Source organism: Limulus polyphemus, unplaced genomic scaffold (assembly GCF_000517525.1).
Source record: "Limulus polyphemus unplaced genomic scaffold, Limulus_polyphemus-2.1.2 Scaffold1257, whole genome shotgun sequence".
Taxonomy (NCBI): Eukaryota; Metazoa; Arthropoda; class Merostomata; order Xiphosura; family Limulidae; genus Limulus; species Limulus polyphemus.
Window position 1 is genome coordinate 9,577 of NW_013666867.1, and position 22,326 is coordinate 31,902.

At 29.6% G+C, this 22,326-nt stretch overlaps 1 protein-coding gene across 2 annotated transcripts in view; it reads left to right on the forward strand.

The window, feature by feature from the left end:
- The first annotated feature begins 1,665 nt into the window (after positions 1-1,665).
- The window catches only part of LOC106462810 (integrin alpha-4-like), a 27,110-nt gene continuing 6,449 nt past the window's right edge, over positions 1,666-22,326 (forward strand). The window contains exons 1-15 of one of the 2 annotated variants that reach the window (XM_022390177.1): positions 1,666-1,766; positions 2,209-2,300; positions 4,044-4,118; positions 5,104-5,247; positions 6,293-6,394; positions 11,808-11,904; positions 13,414-13,510; positions 15,225-15,270; positions 16,051-16,208; positions 17,120-17,274; positions 17,823-17,951; positions 19,151-19,227; positions 19,705-19,918; positions 21,251-21,414; positions 21,848-21,920. In XM_022390177.1, the coding sequence (XP_022245885.1) occupies positions 6,387-6,394; positions 11,808-11,904; positions 13,414-13,510; positions 15,225-15,270; positions 16,051-16,208; positions 17,120-17,274; positions 17,823-17,951; positions 19,151-19,227; positions 19,705-19,918; positions 21,251-21,414; positions 21,848-21,920 (1,218 nt within the window). In that variant the 5' untranslated portion in view covers positions 1,666-1,766; positions 2,209-2,300; positions 4,044-4,118; positions 5,104-5,247; positions 6,293-6,386. Of the gene's footprint in view, positions 1,767-2,208; positions 2,301-4,042; positions 4,119-5,103; positions 5,248-6,292; positions 6,395-11,807; positions 11,905-13,413; positions 13,511-15,224; positions 15,271-16,050; positions 16,209-17,119; positions 17,275-17,822; positions 17,952-19,150; positions 19,228-19,704; positions 19,919-21,250; positions 21,415-21,847; positions 21,921-22,326 lie in introns of those variants that run through there. The other variant, XM_022390178.1, reaches the window with a different exon arrangement.

Sequence of the window (22,326 nt, forward strand, 5' to 3'; positions counted from 1 at the left end):
AATTAGTAGGTAGTAGTTTAGGGTCCGGTCCCCGTACGGTATTACTTATAGTAAGTAGGACGAAGGTAAAGTAAAAGAAGATAAGAAAATAATAATATAGAATATATATATATATATATATATATATATATGTAATAGGTAAGACTTTCTGATGAATCTCCATTGCTGAAAAGAAGCAGTATCTAATAATTAAATGATACTGTGGTACACTTTCACTAATTGTACAGATACAGGGTGGTTCAAAATTATCTTTCCTATCTTAAAATTTAATTATTTTTTAAATAACTAAGAAAATACAACCATGCAGTTTTCAACATTGTGTAGCCCAACTCAAAAAGTTTTTATTGTAGTGTTTGTTTTTTTCACTCCATTGAGTAGTGTTAACACATAAAATGGCAACCATGCAAGAACAGGCTCAATGCATCACTTGGCTTGCAGAGACCAAGTCAGTAATTGTGGTGCAGCGTGATTACAGATACCAGTACAGGAAAGAAGTATGGGGATATGTTAAAGATATTATGTATTGCACCACTGTAACAGACATCAAGGAGCTAAAGACCAAGATAATGGACACCATTGCCACTGTACCAATGGGAATATTGCAGCAAATGTGGACTGAAATCAAATATTGGTTTGAGCCAATAGTGGTGCACATGTATAAGGGTACTGACATATCAATAAAAATTGTTTGAGTTAGGCTACAAGATGTTGAAAACTGCGTGGTTGTATTTCCTTACTTAGTTAATTATTTAATTTTAAAGTAGGAATAATAATTGTTGACCACTCTGTAGATTCAATTACTTATTAACATTGAAAGTTTTTAAAGTAAATGTTACATATGAATTTTTTAACTTATAAATTTAAATAGTAGTTAATTTTCATGTGTAATTTGTAAAGTCCAAGAAACATGATAATTTTTCATGGCTTATAGATTTTGTTCTGTTGTCTCAATAATTTTATCTTTTGTAATTTGCAAAACATGACATTATTATATCAGTTTTAAATTTCTGTATTTAAATATGCTATATTAACATTTAAGTATAGTTTTGATATTCCTGTCTTTAACACTAATGCTGATGAAGCATGATCTCTACAACCAATAAACTATGGTTTAATTGTTATTGTGCACTTTTTCTTTTTTATTGGAAATCTATATTAGTCCAGCTGAAAGTAGGATGTTAAAAAAATGATTCAGGTATTCTATCAAAAATTTAATTCTATATAGGTTCATCTAATTCTCAAATTTTTGCACAAGCTCTGCTCATCTACTGGAAAGGTTTGTTCACTTGCAAATAATTATGACATTTCAAGTTCAAGAACTTCAAAATTTTAACAAACCAGTAAATAACGTTTGGCCACTTCACCAGTTAGTTTTTGCATGGTGTGGGTATGATATCATATTATTCGTTTTAATCATCTTTAAATACAAATGTACTCTAAAAACTTCCACTAAGAAAGCTTCATGCACAAATATTGTAAACATTCCCTGTGGCCATAGTGTACAAAATGTTTTACACAGAAAAAATATATATACCATTGCTTTGTAATTTTTTAAATATTGGAAAAATGATTTTTTAAAATCCTGAATATTCATTCTTTTACCTAAAATAATGCTTGAAGTAAAAACTGTTTTCTGTAATTATATCTGTTGTTGTTCGTTTTTGTAGGTGCGGGTGTAGGATACATAGTTAAAGGAGGACCTCATGACCTAAGTGAACCTGTCATACCCAACCCACCATTTAAGTATAAAAAGTATCCATACATAGGTAAGTCTTGTAAAGTATCTGGATTGATAAAATTATTTTTTAACATAAGTTTAAAAGTAAAAAGTAAGTGTTTGTAATACACACATATAGAGGATGAAAGAACTGTTTCTCAGAATGCTTATACACTACAAAGAAAGATATGCTGTTAAAATATTTGTCAATATTACTGATGTATCCAAAAGTTATATTTGAAGGAAAATTTGCAATATAATGATGAAGCTTCTCATAGAAAATCATTTTCTCAAAATATGTTTTAAGACCTTTAAAAATAAGAATGTTAAAGAATAAGATGTGACAAAAACTAGAAAATATAAAAAAAAAATGATATGAGAAAAAATGGTGCAGTTTAAATCTATAAAACTATAAATCATTGTAGATATTCATATTTAAAAGAAAAGCAGTATATCTAAAGGTATCATTAACATGGATGTCTTTCTTTTAGGCTACTCAGTAACTACAGGGCACTTCTTTGGTCCTAAAAGCACAGAATCAGTGGTCTTGGGAGCCCCAAGAGATGCCAAGGCTAATGGAATGGCAAGTCATTATACATAATATTTTTACTAATTTATAAAATTGCTTTTGGAACATTGTACAAAGCTTGTTAAATACCTTCACTCATCATTGTATTGGTGTCTTTGTGACACAAGACTTCAGTGACTGAATTTATCTGGTTATCAAACTCTTAGAAAATTAAAAACACTTTATGTAACTTGTTTGTTAGGCCTATTGTACAAGCTATTTGGATAGGTTTAAGTCATACACCATTCACTAAAACACAACTTAATTCGTTAAATTACATATATATTTTAAAGCTTGGAATGGCCTGGTGGCTTGATTGGAATTCACAGGTCACAGTTTCAATCACATCACCAAACTTGCTCTCCCTTTCAGCCGTGTGGGCATTATAATTTTACAGTCAATTCCATTATTTGTTGGTAAAGAGTAGTCCATAAGTTGGCAGTGTGTGGTGTTGAAGAACTGCCATCCTTCTAGTCTATCATTTCAAAATTATGGATAGCCTTCAAGTAGCTTTGATTGAAACTCAACAAACAAATAAACTGGTATATATTAAAAAAAGAAGACACAATGGAAATACATCATCTGTTAGTTTTTTCATCATTGTTTACAAGCCTAGATCACATGCTAAATTAAATTGTAATTTAATATTTGAAAGAATAAGCAAAATATTCCTCTTTCAAACTGACATTCCCTGGTTGTGTATAGTAGAGAGAAGCTCAGAAGTTGTTCTTATAATCAAACATGGAAGTGTTTTCATAGCGATGGAACCAATCAACTCCATCCTGGAGATGAGTTTCCTCTGGTGCTGTTATGTTATGCCTAAATCATGTACCATTGTTTCCTACTGTGAGTACATAAAATATGAGAGTTGGAAAAACTAACTTGGGACCTGCATTCTGTAATGTATTCAAATATTGTATAAACTATGTTATAGTTTGACTGGGTAAATAATACTGTATATACTAGTAATGAATAAGAAATAAATTTAAATTTAATCCCCCTAAGTCTACTAAAATAGGACATTAATTTCAAGCAACTAAGCCCCAACCAAAAAAAAAACACCATACATTTAAAACACACAAGTAAATATTGAGTATAAACTACATTATGGAATCAGTAAAAATGTAATTAGTAATAGAACTCAGTAGAGAAAGCACTGCATATATAGGGCAAATGAATAAATCTAGATAGGAGTGGTAAAATGTAACTTAGTAGGAAAGATTACTATGGTATATTGTAGAAACAATGCTAAAATGGAGATATACTGTTTATTAGATTTAAGTTCTATTTAAAAATTAGGAGCAAACATGGGAACTCAAGTCAAAATATCTCATACCTAAAAATACTAATTTACCATTTGAAACCAGTATAGTGGAAAATTACATTAGCTTCTTCTAATTTTAAAAACACAAAAGCATAAAATAGATTATAAAAATGCAGGTTTTGCAGAAAGGGTTCTGTATTACATTTATGTATGATATCAGTAATTTAAATTGTGAAGTCTATTTTTTCAGTATTTTAATGTATTACTTTCCTTCCAGTTTTTTTAGAATGATTGAAATCAAAGAAAATAGTTAAGGCAAATTAATTGATTACATGATGCATCATGTTTCATGGCTTATATTTTCTCCATTGCATTAAAATGTGAACATAAACAGATTAAAAAATTGCTGCTCACTGATCCTTGAAAACTAATACAAGCTATACTTATATAATTAAATGATTAATTTTAAAATGTAATTTCTTTGTGATTTTTAGGTTTATATCATCGATGGACATGATTTTTTATCTTCCAAAGCTTTTACAATACAAGCTAAACTGGAAGGGAAACAGGTGAGTAATTAATTGAGGAAAGTTGAAGAATAGCTTTAAACATATCTTGTGTCTCCTGTAAGTAATTAATAATACAAATATAAAGTTTGTTCTTTGATCTGCTGCACAATGACATGAACTTGTCTAACATATATGACAAATCATTACATTTAAGAAATAGTAACTTATAAATAAATTGCTAGTTTCATAAACAAACTTTGATTAAGTTATTTTAAAATATATAGTGAAATGATTTTTGAAGTGTAATAACACTGTGATTACTTACTATAATATAGGTTTTAAAATATCTAACAATTACAAATGATGTATCTGAACCTAATAGTATTATTAGAAAAATAAACTGTATATAAAATAATTTGGTTAAAACTAAGAATAAATAACATTTATAACTAGATTTCAGTATGATGTGAATTAAAGCTAGCTTGACAAGTAAACATAAAATATAAGTTAAGGAATAAAGATACACATCATAAGCTTACCTGCCTTGTCATTTATATAATTTATAATTTAATGATTGTGTTATGGTACAAGACAGACTTGATAAGTGAGGATAAGTGTTCAATATTTTTGTTTTTTTGTATAATGTCTAACACACACTTTATTATTATTTGTGACAATTTTAGAGAAGGAAGTATTAAAGCTGTATTCATACTGTTGGTTGCATTATTTGTCAATGTAAAAACAATTGTTAATATGACAAATATTACTGGAATTTACATTGAAGAATTTGATCCAGATGTTTTCCAAAGTGCATGAGCCAAATGTTTTATAATGTTATGAGGAGAGGTTGTTTTATTCCCATGTATTTAAGTATTAAATATTGAAAATAGTTAAGATATATATATTTATATTGCACTATTTTACACTGGAATGTAGAGTTAATTCGTACATTAATAATTTTAGGAAATTTTTAATATCTTTGCAAGAATTCATTGTTCTATCAGTATTAATTATTGTACAAAACTGTTTCCTCCAATTTTTACAGATGGGTGGATACTTTGGATTTACAGTTTTAGCAGTCAATGTAAACAATGACTCACATTCAGACTTACTAGTGGGTGCACCTTTGTTTTCTTTAATAGGTGCCGGTGATGAAGGTAGAGTTTACCTTTATCTTAGTGATGGAGTGGTAAGATTTTGTTTTGAAATTTTACCATATACATGTGTAAAATGTTATAGAATGCTTATGAGATAACCAAAATTGTAATTTGGTGGTTCATTCCATTCATTCAATGTATGTTGTTTTATACTTGGCTGGTTTGGTGATCTTATATCAGTGTGTTCTGGATTCTAGTGTTCTCATTGTAGAAAATTTAATAATAATGTAACTCTAACCTGATGATGAAGACTCAATACTATGGGTGGAAACATTGTAATTATTAAATTAAGCCCTGCCTATTGTAAAAGTTGATGTTATTTTATTTTGAATTAATTATTCAATTCAGTAAGTTCGTCCCTGAATATTAATTATAAAGATCAATTGACTAATAATTCTTGTTACCTCCACAGATTATGGAGTAAGAAAATTGAGGTTTCAGAGTTGCTGATTTAGAATAATGTGAAATATAAGTTGTTTTTATTGACTGTATTATAAGGTAAATAAGTTAAAGTATTTTATATAATGTCTTCCCTTTAGACAATGGTATTCATCTAATGTGTGTGTTTTAATAGTAGTCTGTAACATTTTTCACAAACGTGATGTCTGTAACATTTAGCCAGTACTTCAGATTATTGGTTTCATGTTATATAAAAAGTTTGTTAATGTATATTTATTTTTGTTGACATGAATCTTTTAGAATAGATTATTTCCATTATTTGTTTGAAAATAAAGAAGGTTAGATGGCTCTGATTTTAATTGCTAACCATCAGTTGCTTTGTTGTGTGTGTGTTTTTTAATGTAATAACTCTGTACTTATTTAAGCTAGCAAAATATTTTGGCTACAAAATATGCATCTTTTAAGTTTAATACTGATAAGAACTATTTATGATGTTCTTTGATAATGTAAGATTCTAACCTAGAACTGAATATGTATGATATTTAAAAAAAATGCACTTACAGGAAAGTAATGCTACATTTTCTGTGAAGTTGGACCTATAGCCCTTATATATATGTATGTTGCAGATGTTGTAAAATACCATTAAATCCTAGCTTTAATAATTTATAAAATTTATAGGGTCTTCAACCTTCACCAGTGAAGCTAATGGGTTCAAAGTCAGTTAATTCTCGGTTTGGTTCTGCTATAGCCAGAATAGGTGACTTAGATCAAGATGAATGATATAGAGTCCTGAAAAAGTACATGTAGTTTGGTTTTAAATTGTAACAAGTATTTTCTGAATGTTTCAAATATTGAGATGAATATCATGATATAGAAAGACAGAAAATAGTTATCTTCATTTACAGGTTTGTCAATAGAAAACAGGAAAGCTTAAAGTAAATAAGTCTAAAAGCTAATTTTAACATGTTGAAACAACACAGTAAAAAGTTAAGATGTATAATAAATTCTTCACTTTGGTAAATATTTTCATGAAAATCCAGTGTTACATACACAAAAATGCTGAGAGAAACATGGCAACCTCCACATAATTGCACGTTAAGGAAGTAAGTACCCCAGAAAAAAGTCTTACACTATCAAAATAATGTACTTTGGTTACCTAAGGATATCACAACACATAATAAATAAATTACTAGAATGAAGAAAACACTTTTCCTGCTCAGGTATTCACAACAACAAAATTTATTTTTTCTATTTATACTTGCAACTAGGTTAACCATTTATAAAACAATAACCTGGATTTCAGTGTTACATAATAGTTACACATTCCACTTACCTTCATACCCTATTAAAATGACAAATATTTTGCTGTGACATCTTCATCAGACGCACACCTACAGTGATACAGCTGGTTTGTTTAGGTTATAGAACTGTTAAAGATTGGAAGTAACAATGTTGTTGTAATATTTTTGAAGTAATTGATCATTTGATATTTAATAGATTATTTTACAATGCATCATTATACTCCAATCAACTTTGTCATAAGAGAACAGGGTGGCCAAAATATAAATTGGCTATAAATTGTGAAGAAATGATACTAGCAATTTAGCAAATAGAGAGAAACTGAACTTAAATGAAGTTGAGTGTTTACTTGAATTAACTCAGCCTTTCAGTAATTGCTTCTAAAACTATTGTTTTCTGCATTTTCTTTTGAAATAATTTTAGTATTGAATCATGGTGTTTTTCTGTGAACTTCAAATAAATTTACAATATACTTACCTTTATATCTGTTTGATCTCACAATAGTGTTTCAAACACTATATATATATATATATATATGTATATGTTAGAGGTTGATATGGGTAGAAAATCTGGAACTCGATACTTGCAGTGAAAGTACCTGGGAACCCAGGTTCTATTTGAGTTATTAAAACAAAACTTTAATTAAATTGATCACAAATATTATCTTGGAGGAGTCACCTGTTTTAACTATTTGCACTACTATACTGTAGTGTGTTGTCTGTCAGTCAGTCAGTAAACACTAAACTGACATCACACTAAGGACACTTAAAATTGCAGTTTGTACTGTCATGAAATCAGTAAAACGTATACATGCCATGAATCTTGAGAAGAATTATGAACTCTGTAGGCTACAACACAGCATGATATATGAACTTCAAAAGCAAGAAATAAAAGTGTTTGTTACTCTTAATATTTGTTTTATTTACTCTTAAAACAGAACACTTTCGGGGACCCTGTGGAAGTACATCTATTATGTAGTTACATATATCACTTCTGCTTCCTCTTTTCAAATCTGTAGATTGTTTTGTGTCTTTTAATATTTAAAATGATGAAACAATAATATAAGCACCTCAGATTGAGTATATTTGTAAATTTTAAATGCTCTCCATGCTGTAGGATGTTTTGCATCTGTGGTGTATTCAGGTAAAACTGTATTAACATTAGAGCAGTGGGATAGGTCTCCATAAATAACAAGTGATTCAACAAGATATTTATTATGAAGTAGTGCTGAACCTCTGAGTAAATGAGTCTGTGAGAATAAAATAAAGGGATTGTATGGAATATAAATTACAGATAAACAACCTTTATTATTTCACAAACACAGTGTGCGAACATACTTTATGATCACAGAACAGTTGCTTCTACTGGATCAGGTTATTCCTTTTCAAAACTGATCAGGCTAAGATCATCTACCAGACTGTCTAAATTGAATGTTCCTTGCAACATAGATAAGTTAAGTTTGGATTTACTCAGATTGGCTAGTGCCACCCATGTGACTGTTCATTTTCATTAAAACTTTTGAGAGATTATAACCTCAAAGTGTCACTTGACCTACCATTTTAGGACACTGCTGTCTACATTTGGGTGCAAGTTCAGCATTACAGCCATGATTTCATGGGCAGAACAGGTGTGACCTCAATAGAGTGACAAGGAACAAAGACATCTAGAATGACATCAGCTTCATGATTTTACTAACTATTTGTTATGTGAGAATTGCATGTACTCAGAAATAACTGATATATACTAATAAACTAAGATAGAAACTTATGGTATATCTATATACCACACTTTCCTCTATTCCCTACTTCAGGCTTTTCCTCATGCCCACAGTTAAGTTAAACATTAAAACCAATAAAATGTAAACTTGTGCTTTGGTCAAGGAGTGGGTTAACTTTTTCTCACTCCTATAAACAGTTGCATGCAATGTAGCTGACACAGCTCTTAAACAAATAACAAACTACAAAAGTTACATCAAATTATCCTTTAACTAAGAAGTATACCAAATTACAAAAGAAAAATATAAAACCTTTAACAAAGATGAAAGTACACACACTGCAAAAGCCCTTTAACAAGAAACTCTCAATAATCATATCAATTGACAATTTCATAATAATATGAACCTCTAACAAATAAATTTAATACATAATAAAAAATCCTTTAACTTTGATATACAATACATACTTTTCACATTAAAAGTCAAAATACTCTTCAATGATGATCAGTAAGCAATAGTTATGTTTAAAAAACTTTAGCACAGACATCACAGTTTGAGACATAATAAAACACACTCTTCAAAATAATGAACTATGCCAAATCATAGAAATTAGTATAAAAATACAAATACAAAATGAACCTTTTAACAAAGAATGCTGAGGCAATAGTTATATAAAAAATACTCTTTACCAAAGATTAATTTCAATGTTACATGATAAATACCCTTTAGCAAAAATTAATTTGAAAGTGAAATAACACATAATAAATACTCTTTAAGAAAGATTAACTAATATGTACAATGCAAGTACTACATGATAACAAAGAAGACTTTGTAATATAAACCATTTAATATAGAAACAGTATTCATAGCACAAAACTGTAAGATTACAAAATGAAACTGCCTTTTGACACAATTGAATGGAGATGTATATTTGACATAAAATCAATGATAAAACGAAAAACAACCTAGAATTTGTAACAATGAAATCTTAAATTAAATCTTTTAATATATAACATAATTACATGTTAATACTCTACAAAGTACAAAATCAATTGTTAATTAAAAATACAACATCCCAATACAAACACAGAATTCATGCCCAGATATTGTTTCTGTACCTCAGTGGCTCAGTGGAAAGTCTAAGGGTTTATAACACTAAAATTGGGTTTTGATACCCATGGTGGGCAGAGCACAGATACTCCATTGAGTAGCTTTGTGTTTAACAACAAACAAACAAATTATATTGTTTTAAAATGCAAAAATGCATGATAAAAATAACTTTTAAACACTGACGAAATATAAGTAATGCTATAAACATATGACAATAAAAACACTCTTTATCATAAACTAATTAAAAATATGTGAAAAGATTACAAATTATATACAGCAAATTACATTATTAACTAAAAAAGGGGAAAATATCTCTTTGACGAAAACACTCTTGCATGAAAAAAATATATCTTTTATTTGAGGTGAATTTCATCTTGCTTGATCAAATGATTATTAGTCAACAATTATAAATGGAAAAAGAAACACACAGTACATGGCACTCAAATGATGGTACCCGACAGTGAGCAGGCAGTGTCTTCTTAAGTTATGCTGGAAGTTGAAGATCCAATAATATGGTTTTGGGAGGAGCCATCGGCTCCCTAGATTCCAGGGTAAGACAGTCAGCAACATATGAAATCAACATATTGGAGGATCTTGCCAGTAGAATATCATTATTCAAAGGTTCAAAATCAGCATTAGTAAGAACAAGAAATCAAAACAGGATGCTATTAAAAGACTGGACGAAATGAAAACATAGTGTACCTGCTTACACTACACTTCACAGCTGCTTCTTTCAGATGTATCTAGTTCATCTGTCAGATTGACTGAATGCAAGTTTTCTGAGGTTCAGAGAAAACTTTATTTACCCAGTGTGACACATAAGCTACCACATACTGGTCATTTTCATTACACAAGACTGTTAGTGTAAGAGTTATTATTTAATTTGTTTAGTGATTGAATATTTAATTATTATTTAGTTTTCATAACAAGAGTGTTAAAAGTTAATTATTTTAAAAGCTATAGTTATGACAAATTTTGTTACATAACGTAGTTCTGTGTGTAGATCAACTGTTGTAAATTACATCACATCACATGAACCTTCTGTGTTTTTCTCATTGCCTTAAGTGAGCATTGTAACATCATAGCATCTTTAGTTTGTAGAAAATTCTAGGCCTCAGTTGGGCAATGTGTATATATTTGCAACCAAGTGAGCACAAGCAAAGTTAAGTCAGAAAATGTTAAGTTAGTGAAAGTAAAGTTAGGCATGATTGTTAGTTTAGCCATAATAACAATATTTAAAGTGAGTTTCACAGTGGTATTATAATAATAGAGATAAAGGAGAATAATTTGTCTTGTCAAAGAGCATTCTAAAGTAATTAAATCCACCTGTGTAGACTTTGACGAAAAGGAGACAATTATTTAAGTTTCTGGATGCAACTGTAGTAACCCACAGATTGTATAGTAAGAAACAGAGTAGAGAAAAAAAAATTGCTTTGTCAGTTGGGTTCTAAAGTAACTGAACCAATCTGTGTGGACTTTTGACAAGAAAAAAGAATTATTTAGAGTTTTATATACAACTGTGATATCCTATAGTGTAAAGAATTTTTGTACATACATTTGACTTGTTTTGAATACATAATTTTAAAACAAGTGGACTGTGTGCAGTTCATTTATTGTTCGAATTTATCACCAGCAAGTCACAGACGCTTGCTGTAAAGAATCCAGCTCCATGTAAAACCTGAAAACAACCATTGTGTTTTTGTTGGGTGTTTCAGAAATGTTATTGTATCACTGACTCTTTTAAATTAACTATTTCTTTCATTAACTTGGCTATGTAATTATTAGGAGCCTCAATATTGTTTGAGACTGAGCTCTATGTGAAGCAAAAAGCTTTATTAGCTATGAATATTACAACTAATTTGAGCATTCTAATCATATTGTCAGTTTGAAAGAGCTTTTATGCTACAACTCATCATAATTATTTTATTTGGAAGTTTCAAACCATTATACAGAACAGAATATATGTTATGAAAAAAACATATACTTTTTTATGGTAAATGATTAACTTGTGTCTTAAAAGTAATCATAAGCATTTATGTGTTTGAAGGAATATAAATGCATAATGCTTGCAGATGTTGCCATTGGTGCACCATATGAAAATGACCGAGGAGCTGTATATATTTATAATGGTTGTCCAGCATCAGGACTCAAACCTCAATACAGTCAAGTAAGAAACTGATACTTATTAAGTGGTTTTACAGATAAAATGTTAGATTTTATTAATCCTACAAACAATAAGATAATAAGTAGTTTTATTAAATTTAGTGATGACTTATGATTAGGTAAATAATATGTTTATCCCTGCAGAAAAAAAAAGAGTCAAATTAATTACTACTTATAACGTATAGTGAAGATGATCTTCAAAGTTTTCTTTACAATTTTAGTAACTTTTTAAATTTTAGCATTTTCATGAAATTGGAGACATATTTTAACTTAAATCATTACCATGCACAATGTTAGCTGTTTACTTTATTATCTATAACATGATTGGTTGATGAATTATATTGTTTTAATATAAAGACTGTCATTGTAGCTCATTTTTAGGCCATACTTTTCTAAAATATGTGATTATTTATCTTGTGATAGATGTGACTGTTGTTTGAATAACTTACAATGGATGGAAGATGTTATGCATTTATTGTGACAGGCCTTGCACAGGTTCATTAAAACAGATAGCTTTTTTATTGTATTATGGTTTTGCCAATACACAAAGGTGCACGAGGAAGCTTTGCAAATGAAAAATGATGACTAAATCATTTTATTTTGTTTATTGATTAGTAGCAATTTATGTAAGTTAGATTGGATGAGCTTGAGCATTTAAAGAGACAGGTCTCACAACAAAAGTTCGATATAATACACAAAACAAATAACTGTGTCAGACCTGTTGTTTTCTATTCTAATGCTCCCACTTATAAATTAGCACAGTAAGCCCAAAACATTTTCAAAACTCTGACTGGTTTTAAACCTAAGTTTGATATAAAAACTCTCTGGTAAAATGTAAAGATACCAAATAATGCCAAAATTGTTTCCTTTGATGTTTGTAGTCTTTTCACCAGTATACCTGTTAACAAATGTAAACAATTTGTAAGTGATTTAATGGATAAAGAAAAAGTAAACCCTGTTCAAGCCCAGGAATTAAAAACAGTAATAACCACTTGCTTAGATTAGAAGTACTTCAAATTTAATGACCAAATATACAAACAGAATGATAGGTTAGCTATGGATTCCCCCCCCCCCCCCTCTCCTTTGCTTGCAGAAGTTTTCATGGATAATTTAAAGAAGAAATTGTTTAATAATGAAAATAATTCAAAAAATTTTAAACACTGATGATGTGGTTTGTCTCTGGGCAGGATCCAAATATCAACTCTACAATTGTGTAACCTTTCTAAATTCAAAAACAAATTTATAAAATTTACCATGAAATTTGGTGAAAACAGAAACAATAATTTTTGGACTTAAATATTGACATAAATAACAGTATACAGTTTAATTTAATTTTAATGTTAAAAATGTAGATTTTAATACCCTGAAATTATCCACCTGTTAAAACATTTTTCCAAAAAGTCTATCTTTCTATTTCATTGTTTGAAATGATAACTCTTTATATTTAGATAAACCAACCAATAACTTTTGTAATGAAAAAACGTTAATTACTGCTTATTAACTTATATTTCAGCGAATCTTTGTCTCTGAAATAGCTGGAGGGCTCAAACTGAAAGGTTTTGGCATTAGCATTGCAAAAAGCATGGACATAGATGACAATCTCTATCAAGGTAGACAGAATATCTATATTAGTTTATTAGTTATTTATGCTACTGTGAGACTTCTTTTTTTTGCAATGATTCAGCAGTCATTATTTTTAAGGTAGCCAGACACAATACCTCATGAAGCCATTGTTTCTATCTCAAGAAATAATAATTGGGGTGGTTTTCTGTTGCCTTATTTATTGATGCAGTTTCGTATTCAACATATATATAAACAAACAAAATGTGCATATTGTTAGGAATATGGGATGTGAACCACAATCCTCTGGGTACACAGTCTGCCATGCTGACCACTAAGCCATGTGTGGCTTAGAATTCTTATGTTCCTTAAAAATAATTGAGTATGATAGTGAATATATATAAATTGATAGTCACAGTGGTTTAGGTTCCATATTGTGTCATTACTTATATTCTATTCTTGAAGCTGTAGATACTTCTGTAAAAGAAACAGCATTGCAGAAAGACTTATGAAATGCTACAAGACTGAATGTAAATTTATATAAATGAGTATCAAAATTTAGGAGAAGAAATACAGATGCTCATGTGGAGAGGCAAATCACACTGTTCATCATTTTGTTTAGATGGACAGGTCTGGGTTTGACAACAGTGTGAGTGAAGGATGCTCTGGATGTGTTTGTGTTGTTCCCTCTGTGTGGAATCACAGTTACTGTATAGTAATTATGGGAGCCATAAATAGCTTGCCTTTTTGTGAAATTCTGGACAATGTTACACTATCTGCAGTTTATGAACTACATTTTTAGCATGATGCTAAACTATACCAGCAGCAGTTTGAGGTTAAATGACATTCTTGACCTGTGTAGGATCTGTTTTGAAGCATTTTTAGTAGGTGCTTATGTGAGCTCATTTCAGTTGGATTTGCTTCACAAGGCTAATTTTAATTTGTTTCATTAATGTGTAACAATGGCTGATGGTAGGTATTAGTACCAGAGTGAAGTTGTGAGCCCATTCCCTATTACATATCATTGCAAAACAGAAGAGTGTGTGTGTGTATATATTCATATAACATACACACACAAAGGTGTATATTACTTGAATATGAATATCCTGAAAATATTGTTATTTTTAAGTATTTAAAAACCTTTTAAGTGGGTGAGTTTTTTCTATGTTATATTAGTTATATTAGGATTCTGGAATCTTCCCTGTAACAACACCTTTCCTGTCTCTTCTGAACAAACATTAGGCTAGAAGCTCAGTTTTTTTCTACATTTGTATATGTGGTCTTTATATTTAATAGTATTTTAGTTTCTTGTTTTTCTTACAAAATGATAGCACTTGTTTTAAATTACACATCAAGCAGCCACTGAACTTTGTAAAAATTATTTAATTTGAGAAAGCAACAAAACATTGAGTTTTGCTTTTTGAAAACATTACAGTCAGTTTGGTTAACTTTGTTACAGCTAAGTAGCAAGACTATTGATTTGCAAGATACTGTAATCATAAGTTAATTTGTTAGTTTTAGAAATTTTCAGTTATGTTACATTTAACTAAAACACCAGTTAAAATATAATGTGAAGGTCAATCCCACTATTTGTTGGTAAAAAAGTAGCCCAAGAGTTGGCGGTGGGTGGTGATGACTAGCTTGCCTTACCTCTAGTCTTACACTGCTAAATTAGGGATGGCTAGTGCAGATAGACCTCATGTAGCTTTGCACAAAATTCAAAACAAACAAACAAATTGATATATATATTATTATATCTTTCAGATTTGTTGATTGGAGCACATGAGTCTGGAAATGCTATACTATTAAGGTAAGTTTAAATGTAAAACATAATTGGATCTTTTCTTTTTTTAACTTTAAGAAACAACCTTATCTCTTTTGACATTGCTTTTGTCTGCAGACTTATATCATAAAAACTGGGTTTTGATACCCATGGTGGACAGAGCAGAGATAGCCCTCTGTGTAGCTTTGTGCTTAATGACAACCAACAACAACATTGGTTTGGAGATTATGGTTTTAGACTTTCTGTTATCATGCAGACTTGTTTCTTTTGCTCTACACGAAGTAATGTTATAAAAGGCAACATAATGGTGCTAAATATTTAATTACAGTTTGTGTACATGTGTATACAATTATTTGTTACTGAAAATATAGCTCAATTAACCAACTGCATGTGACTCTTTTTCATCCATCTCAACAAAACTTAAATGTAAACAAAATTGTATTATTTTTTGAGATCAGCTATTATTTCACATCAACTGCATCCTGCTAACTTAATATATGCCATTGAATTATTACTTATAAATTAGCTAAGTTTATATTTCAAGCAGGTTTTATTTTACTATGCTTCAAAAAAAGCAATGCAGAGAAACTTTTTAGAAAAGTAAAAGATGAGCTTGACCAAAGTAACTTTGAAATCACCAATCCGATACCACACAAGTAATAACCTGTGATATTGACAACCAATTCACACCTGCCTTACATGTTTAATGGCATCTGTAATTAATAATATTTTATCACATATTAATGGATTAAAATCTATATTCTTCCCAAGTTTTTAAATAATTTTATTTTATATGTGTTTTTGCAGGTCCATGCCCATTGTCAGAGTTGAATCTGAACTTAGTTTTGATAAGAATCTCTTGGACACAAAGAACATGAGTTGTTCATATAATAAAAGGAAATATTCTTGTGTAGAGGTGAAGTTTTGTATTCGATATGCAGGTGGCAGCTTGCAAGAAACCCTGGGTTAGTTACTTGTAGAATAAATGTCATTGTGAAATGTTGATTTTATAGAAGAAAACAACAATTATTGTGACTGAGTATGGTAGTGATTTTAATATAAATACAAATTATAACATGTTCATTTTAGGGTGTTAAATTAAAATTACATTGATACAGTTAATTCATGATTGAAAGACTTAAAGAAAAAAAAAGTTTCATAACTAGCTACCAAGATTTCTGGAATTTTCCTCTTTCTATCTTGTTGTATTTATGAATATATACATCTCTTTCTGGTTCTGACTGTTATTGCTTTAATTAGTATAAAATAACAGAAATGTATGAGAGGACGATGTTTCGAAAGTCTTCCACCTTTCGTCTTCAGGTCAGTGTGTGTGTGGTGCAGTTTGGTCTTCTAGTGTTCTAGTGGATTGTAGAGAGCGAGAAGACTCGTGACAAGAATAAAGGAACATAAAGACAGCACAAGACTCATGAAAGCACAAAATTCAGCCATTGCAGAACACACCATGTCAACTGAGCACAACATAAACTGGGAAAAAGCTAGAATCATCGACACAGACAAATTTTGGAAGACAAGAAAAATTACAGAATCGTTTTACATTAACACAATAAAATCTTCACTAAAAATAGGTTCAGGATTAGAGGTGAGTAAACAGTGGCTACCATTGGTTGAGGCTACAGGAAGTCTCTCCTCCAATCAGAAATGTGTTTTAACCAACCAGTCATAACATGCTCTCCACAATCCACTAGAACACTATAAAGACCAAACTACACCACACACACACACACACACACACACACACACTGACCTGAAGACTAAAGGCAGAAGACTTTCGAAATGTCGTCATCTACATTTGTAGGTTTCTACAACAGACAGTTGCTGTTCATTTGAAACATCAAACATACTGTGTTTTCAGAGTTGCAAGTGTCATTGATGTCAGATACTAGACGTTCAGGGAGCATATCTAGGGGCTTTTTTGTTGTGGAAAGTCGGATAACACAAGATATTAACCAGACATTGTTTGTCCACCAAGACAACTGGTCATGTCATTCCTATGATTTCTACATACAGGTATATGAGATTGATGCTTTTTCAAACCTTTTTATTTTATTAAAAAACAGAGGTAAAAGTTTAATAAAGCTGGGAATATTTTATATATATATGTTTATGGATCAAAATGGCAGCTTTATTGCCACAAATTAGAATAATATGCACATTATTAAGTTGGCAAAATGACTAACTTTGGTATTGCCATATATTTGAAATTTTATTTAATCAATAATGTGAAAGATTATGTGCATTATGTCCAATTTTGGTTTGTTTTCCTGATTAAACAGACATCATAAAATTAATTTCCGATTTTAATTAAAAATTGACTTTTATTAGATATCTTTGTCAACATTGCATAAAAGTTATGCAAATGGTGCAATAAATATTACATCTATTATTTTAATGCTCTTAAGTATGTTACTGTTAACATGTGTTTACTTATTAAGGCCTTTTTTCATACTTTATTACTTATATTGAAGTTCTTATTCGTACTAAGGATTTCATAAGTGTAATGCCTTGGTATTAAGTATACTTTTACACTATCTGTATTCTTTCTTTGTTTTCTCCAGAAAAATTTGACGGACTTCTCTGCTGTTGCATTTCTCCTTTCACATAAATTGCCTCAAAAAAATTCTGATTCATTTTGTAAGAACTGCCCTATTATGAGCAAGGACAACCTCCAATTTGTAACAAAGAAAGTAAGTAAAAGTTTATGTTATCATAAAAAACTGCCACAGGAGTTTTGAAATACATTGATCTAAAGTAATGTTTATTCCTCTGTATGGTCGAGGGAGAAGAAGCATTGTTAAGGTTGAACAGATGAATCTATACAATATTTATTATATCAGATAATCAAAACTATGTTGCTGTGGTGAGTTTATTAGCATATCAGCTAAATACATCATTGCACTCCCCCTTTCATTCTAACCTTCAAGCACAGGAACTGTAATTTTTGTAATTTACTTCATTTTGTAACAATATATTGAAAAATATTCTTGCTTTCCTATTGTTGTTACATCAGAGGGTTTTGATATGGGTGTGGCTTAATGTCTAGAATATTCTTTAATGTTTAGGAAACATTTGAGCCGTATAAAAGTCAAGTTTACAGTGTATGATTGACTATTGAGTTATCAAGATTTTCAGTCAATTTGCTGGTTAACAACCAATTAGCCAGTTAGCTCAGTTGTTTTGTTAATACAGAGCTTGTTTTTTTGATGAAATAATAAGAGGCATGCTATATATTTTGCTGCCATAACATGTGACAGTTTAAAGCAATCATCTGTACACAAAGTAAAATACAATACATCTATCCCATGAAATGGTGAACAGCTTCTGTGATCGGAACCTAGTAGAAAAACAACACTACACGCTAAGTTCAAGATGTGTCCTTGCCTGGATTTAGTATATTCCAAATTAGAACATACAAAACTTTTTTAGTTATATATATGTATTTACACTGAGGAGAGCAAAGTATTTAGTATTTGCACACTACATATAAAAGTGGGTGGATAAAGAAATACTTGCACCTAGGAAATATTCTTATCCAAACTTGTACAAAGGTATATCTTAACAACGTTACTTGATCCAGCTGGACTGATGGGAGCTTATATAACGTGAAATTACAGTTCTCATTTTTCATGGTATGAGTTTTATATTCAAACTCAGTTTAAGATGTAAATTAGTATTCCAGTTATTTGGGATATGTAAAATTTTTCTTTTATAATCCTGGAATCATGTTTTTTTTCAGTGAATTAGTGGCTTGTTCACTTAGATTATTAACACACCAATGATTAGTGTCGACAAATTACGTGTTATATTACACTATAATGCTTAAGTAAAAACTTGTGAAACATATGTAACTGCTTCCATGTTGAATCTTTATTCTTTTTCCTTTCAGATAAAATTTTACACAGAGTGTGAAAATGGTGTTTGTGTCTCTGATTTAACTCTATCAGCCAAAATTTTGAACTACCAGTAAGTTTGCTAAATCCTTTTGTTTGTAAAATAAAAGAACTAGCAAATTAGATAACTAGAACATATAAGATGAAGTTAGTATACACACAAGTTTAAGAAGTATTTACCTAATCTTTGGTATGACTTACATTTTGTTTAATAAGCGGGATAATAATAACAATTTTGTTAGCTAAGAATGTATATTTGTATATTTTTATAATTTAAGGAAGTTTGCATAAGAAGCTGTCGAATTTGCTTTTTAAATTCTCCTTTTTAAAATAATGAATGTTGTGCAGTAAATGATATATTCTTTTTTAAAGTTATAAAGTACCAGGTATATAATATAAAGTCATTTTGACTCATGATGATTTCCAATATGGCTTTTAGCCTACCAGATCTTTTTATCATGTGTCACTGAAAATACAATTCAGGCTTATTTCTGTTTATGTACGTGGAATATGTGAAAATTGTTAAGAAAACGTTTTTTTTGAACACTAGGAAAGATAAAGTCTTAATCATTGGTCAAAACACCAGCTTAACTCTCGAAGTTCAAATAACCAATCAGAATGATCCAGCATATTATACTGAAGTGTTTATCAGTCTGCCTCCAGATATTTCTGTAACCAATCAGGGTAGGTGTAGCATTCTGAATGAAGAAAATAAGAAAACTTTACAGTGTGATGTTGGGAATCCATTAATTGAGAGCAAATCAGTAAGTATACTAATAATTTTCATAATTTCTCTATTACAAAAGTTTTCCAGTAAATCTTTTCTTTACAGAATTAATAGGAAATTAAGATTAAATTGTTGAGAAGAGTGAGTGTGTTGACTTGAACAAAAACACAGACATTTTGATAGAAAATCATTAATATAACCCAAATGTATTGCTTTATCTAAACATTGTCAATACATTTCTTTTGTGTAAGACTAGCTAAGCTGTTAAGTGTTTTTTAAAGCAACTTTTATATAAGACTGGTTAGACATTTAGTACAAATATAAAACAAAGTTTAACTAAAAAAAATGCATAGGATCATAACTCGATGTTTGCAGAAACTGTGAATTTACTTCTCTCTGTTTTTAATTTTTTTTCTACTTTATGTATGAATAATTATTTTTTTATTGTTCTGTATTTACCATAGATGGCTTTTGAACTTCTGTTCTGTATTTTAGATTGACTTGTGTAAAAACAGAAACCACTAGTTTGATTTAATTTTTTACCTATAATACTTTAGTAGACATTTAGTACAACAACATATTAAGAGCTAATCAAAGTTTTAAAAAAGATCTAATGTTAGGTCATAGAACAAAAAATACAAGTTTATTTATTGATAGTATTAAGTATGGTAAAGTTCAGCCATAAATAAACTAAAACAAAAAAGTACACAATTTACAGCGTTAATTTATCTCTTTATAGAATATAGGCTATACTTAATATAGGCTTAAGTAATATTAGGCCTAAGACAAGTGAACTTACATATTGCAATGTCTGTGATTAAGATTCTTATATATTATTCTAGAAATCCTATATTTAAAGAAGTACTATTACAATAAAAGTATTAATTTGACCACAAATGTTTTGCAGGTCTTTGCTAGTTTATAGAAATTTTACCAGGGTAATTATCAGTATTTGTGAAATTACAGTAACAATTTTTGAAAACTGCCATGAATGTATTTTAAGTATTTGCAAGTATTCGTAAGATATTCAAAAACCTTTGTATTTTTATTATTCAAGTTGGATGAATACTAATAAGTGCAGTTTATCTGTTCAAATAACAGTTAATGTTTTCAGATGGATTTTTTATAACACCTCCTGTTTCATTAAATTTGCATTTCCTAACCTTATGTAATTACAATTAATTTATTTATGAGGTAAAAATGGTTAAAAAAAACACTAAGAAGAAACTCTGTGTTTCAGCCAAATGGCCTTCATTTGGACTGTTAATATTTCTAGATGTATAAGTGCTTTGCTGGGTGATATAAATTTTAGAGCATTTGGTTCAGATAGTAATGTTTTATCAATGTATCATTTTGTGTTATATTTCAGGAAACATTTCAAGTGAAACTGGATACTTCCAAGTTGACTAAAAATACTAAAAAGGTTCAACTTAATCTCAGTGTAACTTCACAGAGTAGAGAAGAAAGGCCATTGGATAATAAAGCTAATCTCACAATATTATTCACTGCTGAAACTTATGTTACAATCATAGGGTAAAACTTATATTTTCCTTTTCTTTCCTTTAAAAGTCAATATTTACCCTTGAAATTAATTGAAAAGTTTATCATTTTTCAGTAAAACATAAATGTATCTTATTTCATAAACACTTTAAATACACATTTAATTGATCAAATGTTATTTTAGAGCAATTGTTACTAGTTTGTGGATGTATAAAATTTGCAGTTTCTAGTAAATTACCTCTAAATTAGAAATTACAAAATGTGGCATTTTGTTATACCATTCTGTTGTGCACATGTATTTATGTTAAAACTTCAATGAATACAACAGTCATGTTAACCAAAGTATAGTGTCATATAGATTAGTCGTTTGTGTGACATATCATTACAATAAGAATGATGAGAATTTTGATCAAGTATTATCATATGTTTGTTTATTAATTATTAATATTAAATATTTTATTGACAGATTCACAAAAAATGAACAGATATTATTTGGACCAGGGCAGCCAGATAAAATATTATTCGAACAAGGCTATGTAGTAAGTTTTTATTTTTTTATACCTAGTTTTAGTTTAGGATTTTATAACCTTAAGTTTCAGTATGATTTAGAAAGATAAACATTATCATGCTTTAAGATTTGGTTAATTCCTGATACTTTTTTTTTTGCATTGCCGACAGTTTATATATCTAAGACATAGTTTGAACCTTAAAATACTGTTACGTCTCCGTTTGTTAATTGATTTTCCGTAACTTCGTTCCGACGAAACTCAAGCGACACAAGTCTTTACTTAATAAAACTGGTTTATTCTTTCCGAATATAACTTTATCGAAACACTCAACTTCAACAATCGCGCTAAAACAAACGCTATATCAACGAACGTCAATAATACTTCTGACTGCAGATCAATTACTCACTATCTACCCACACATTACATTCCCCTCTTT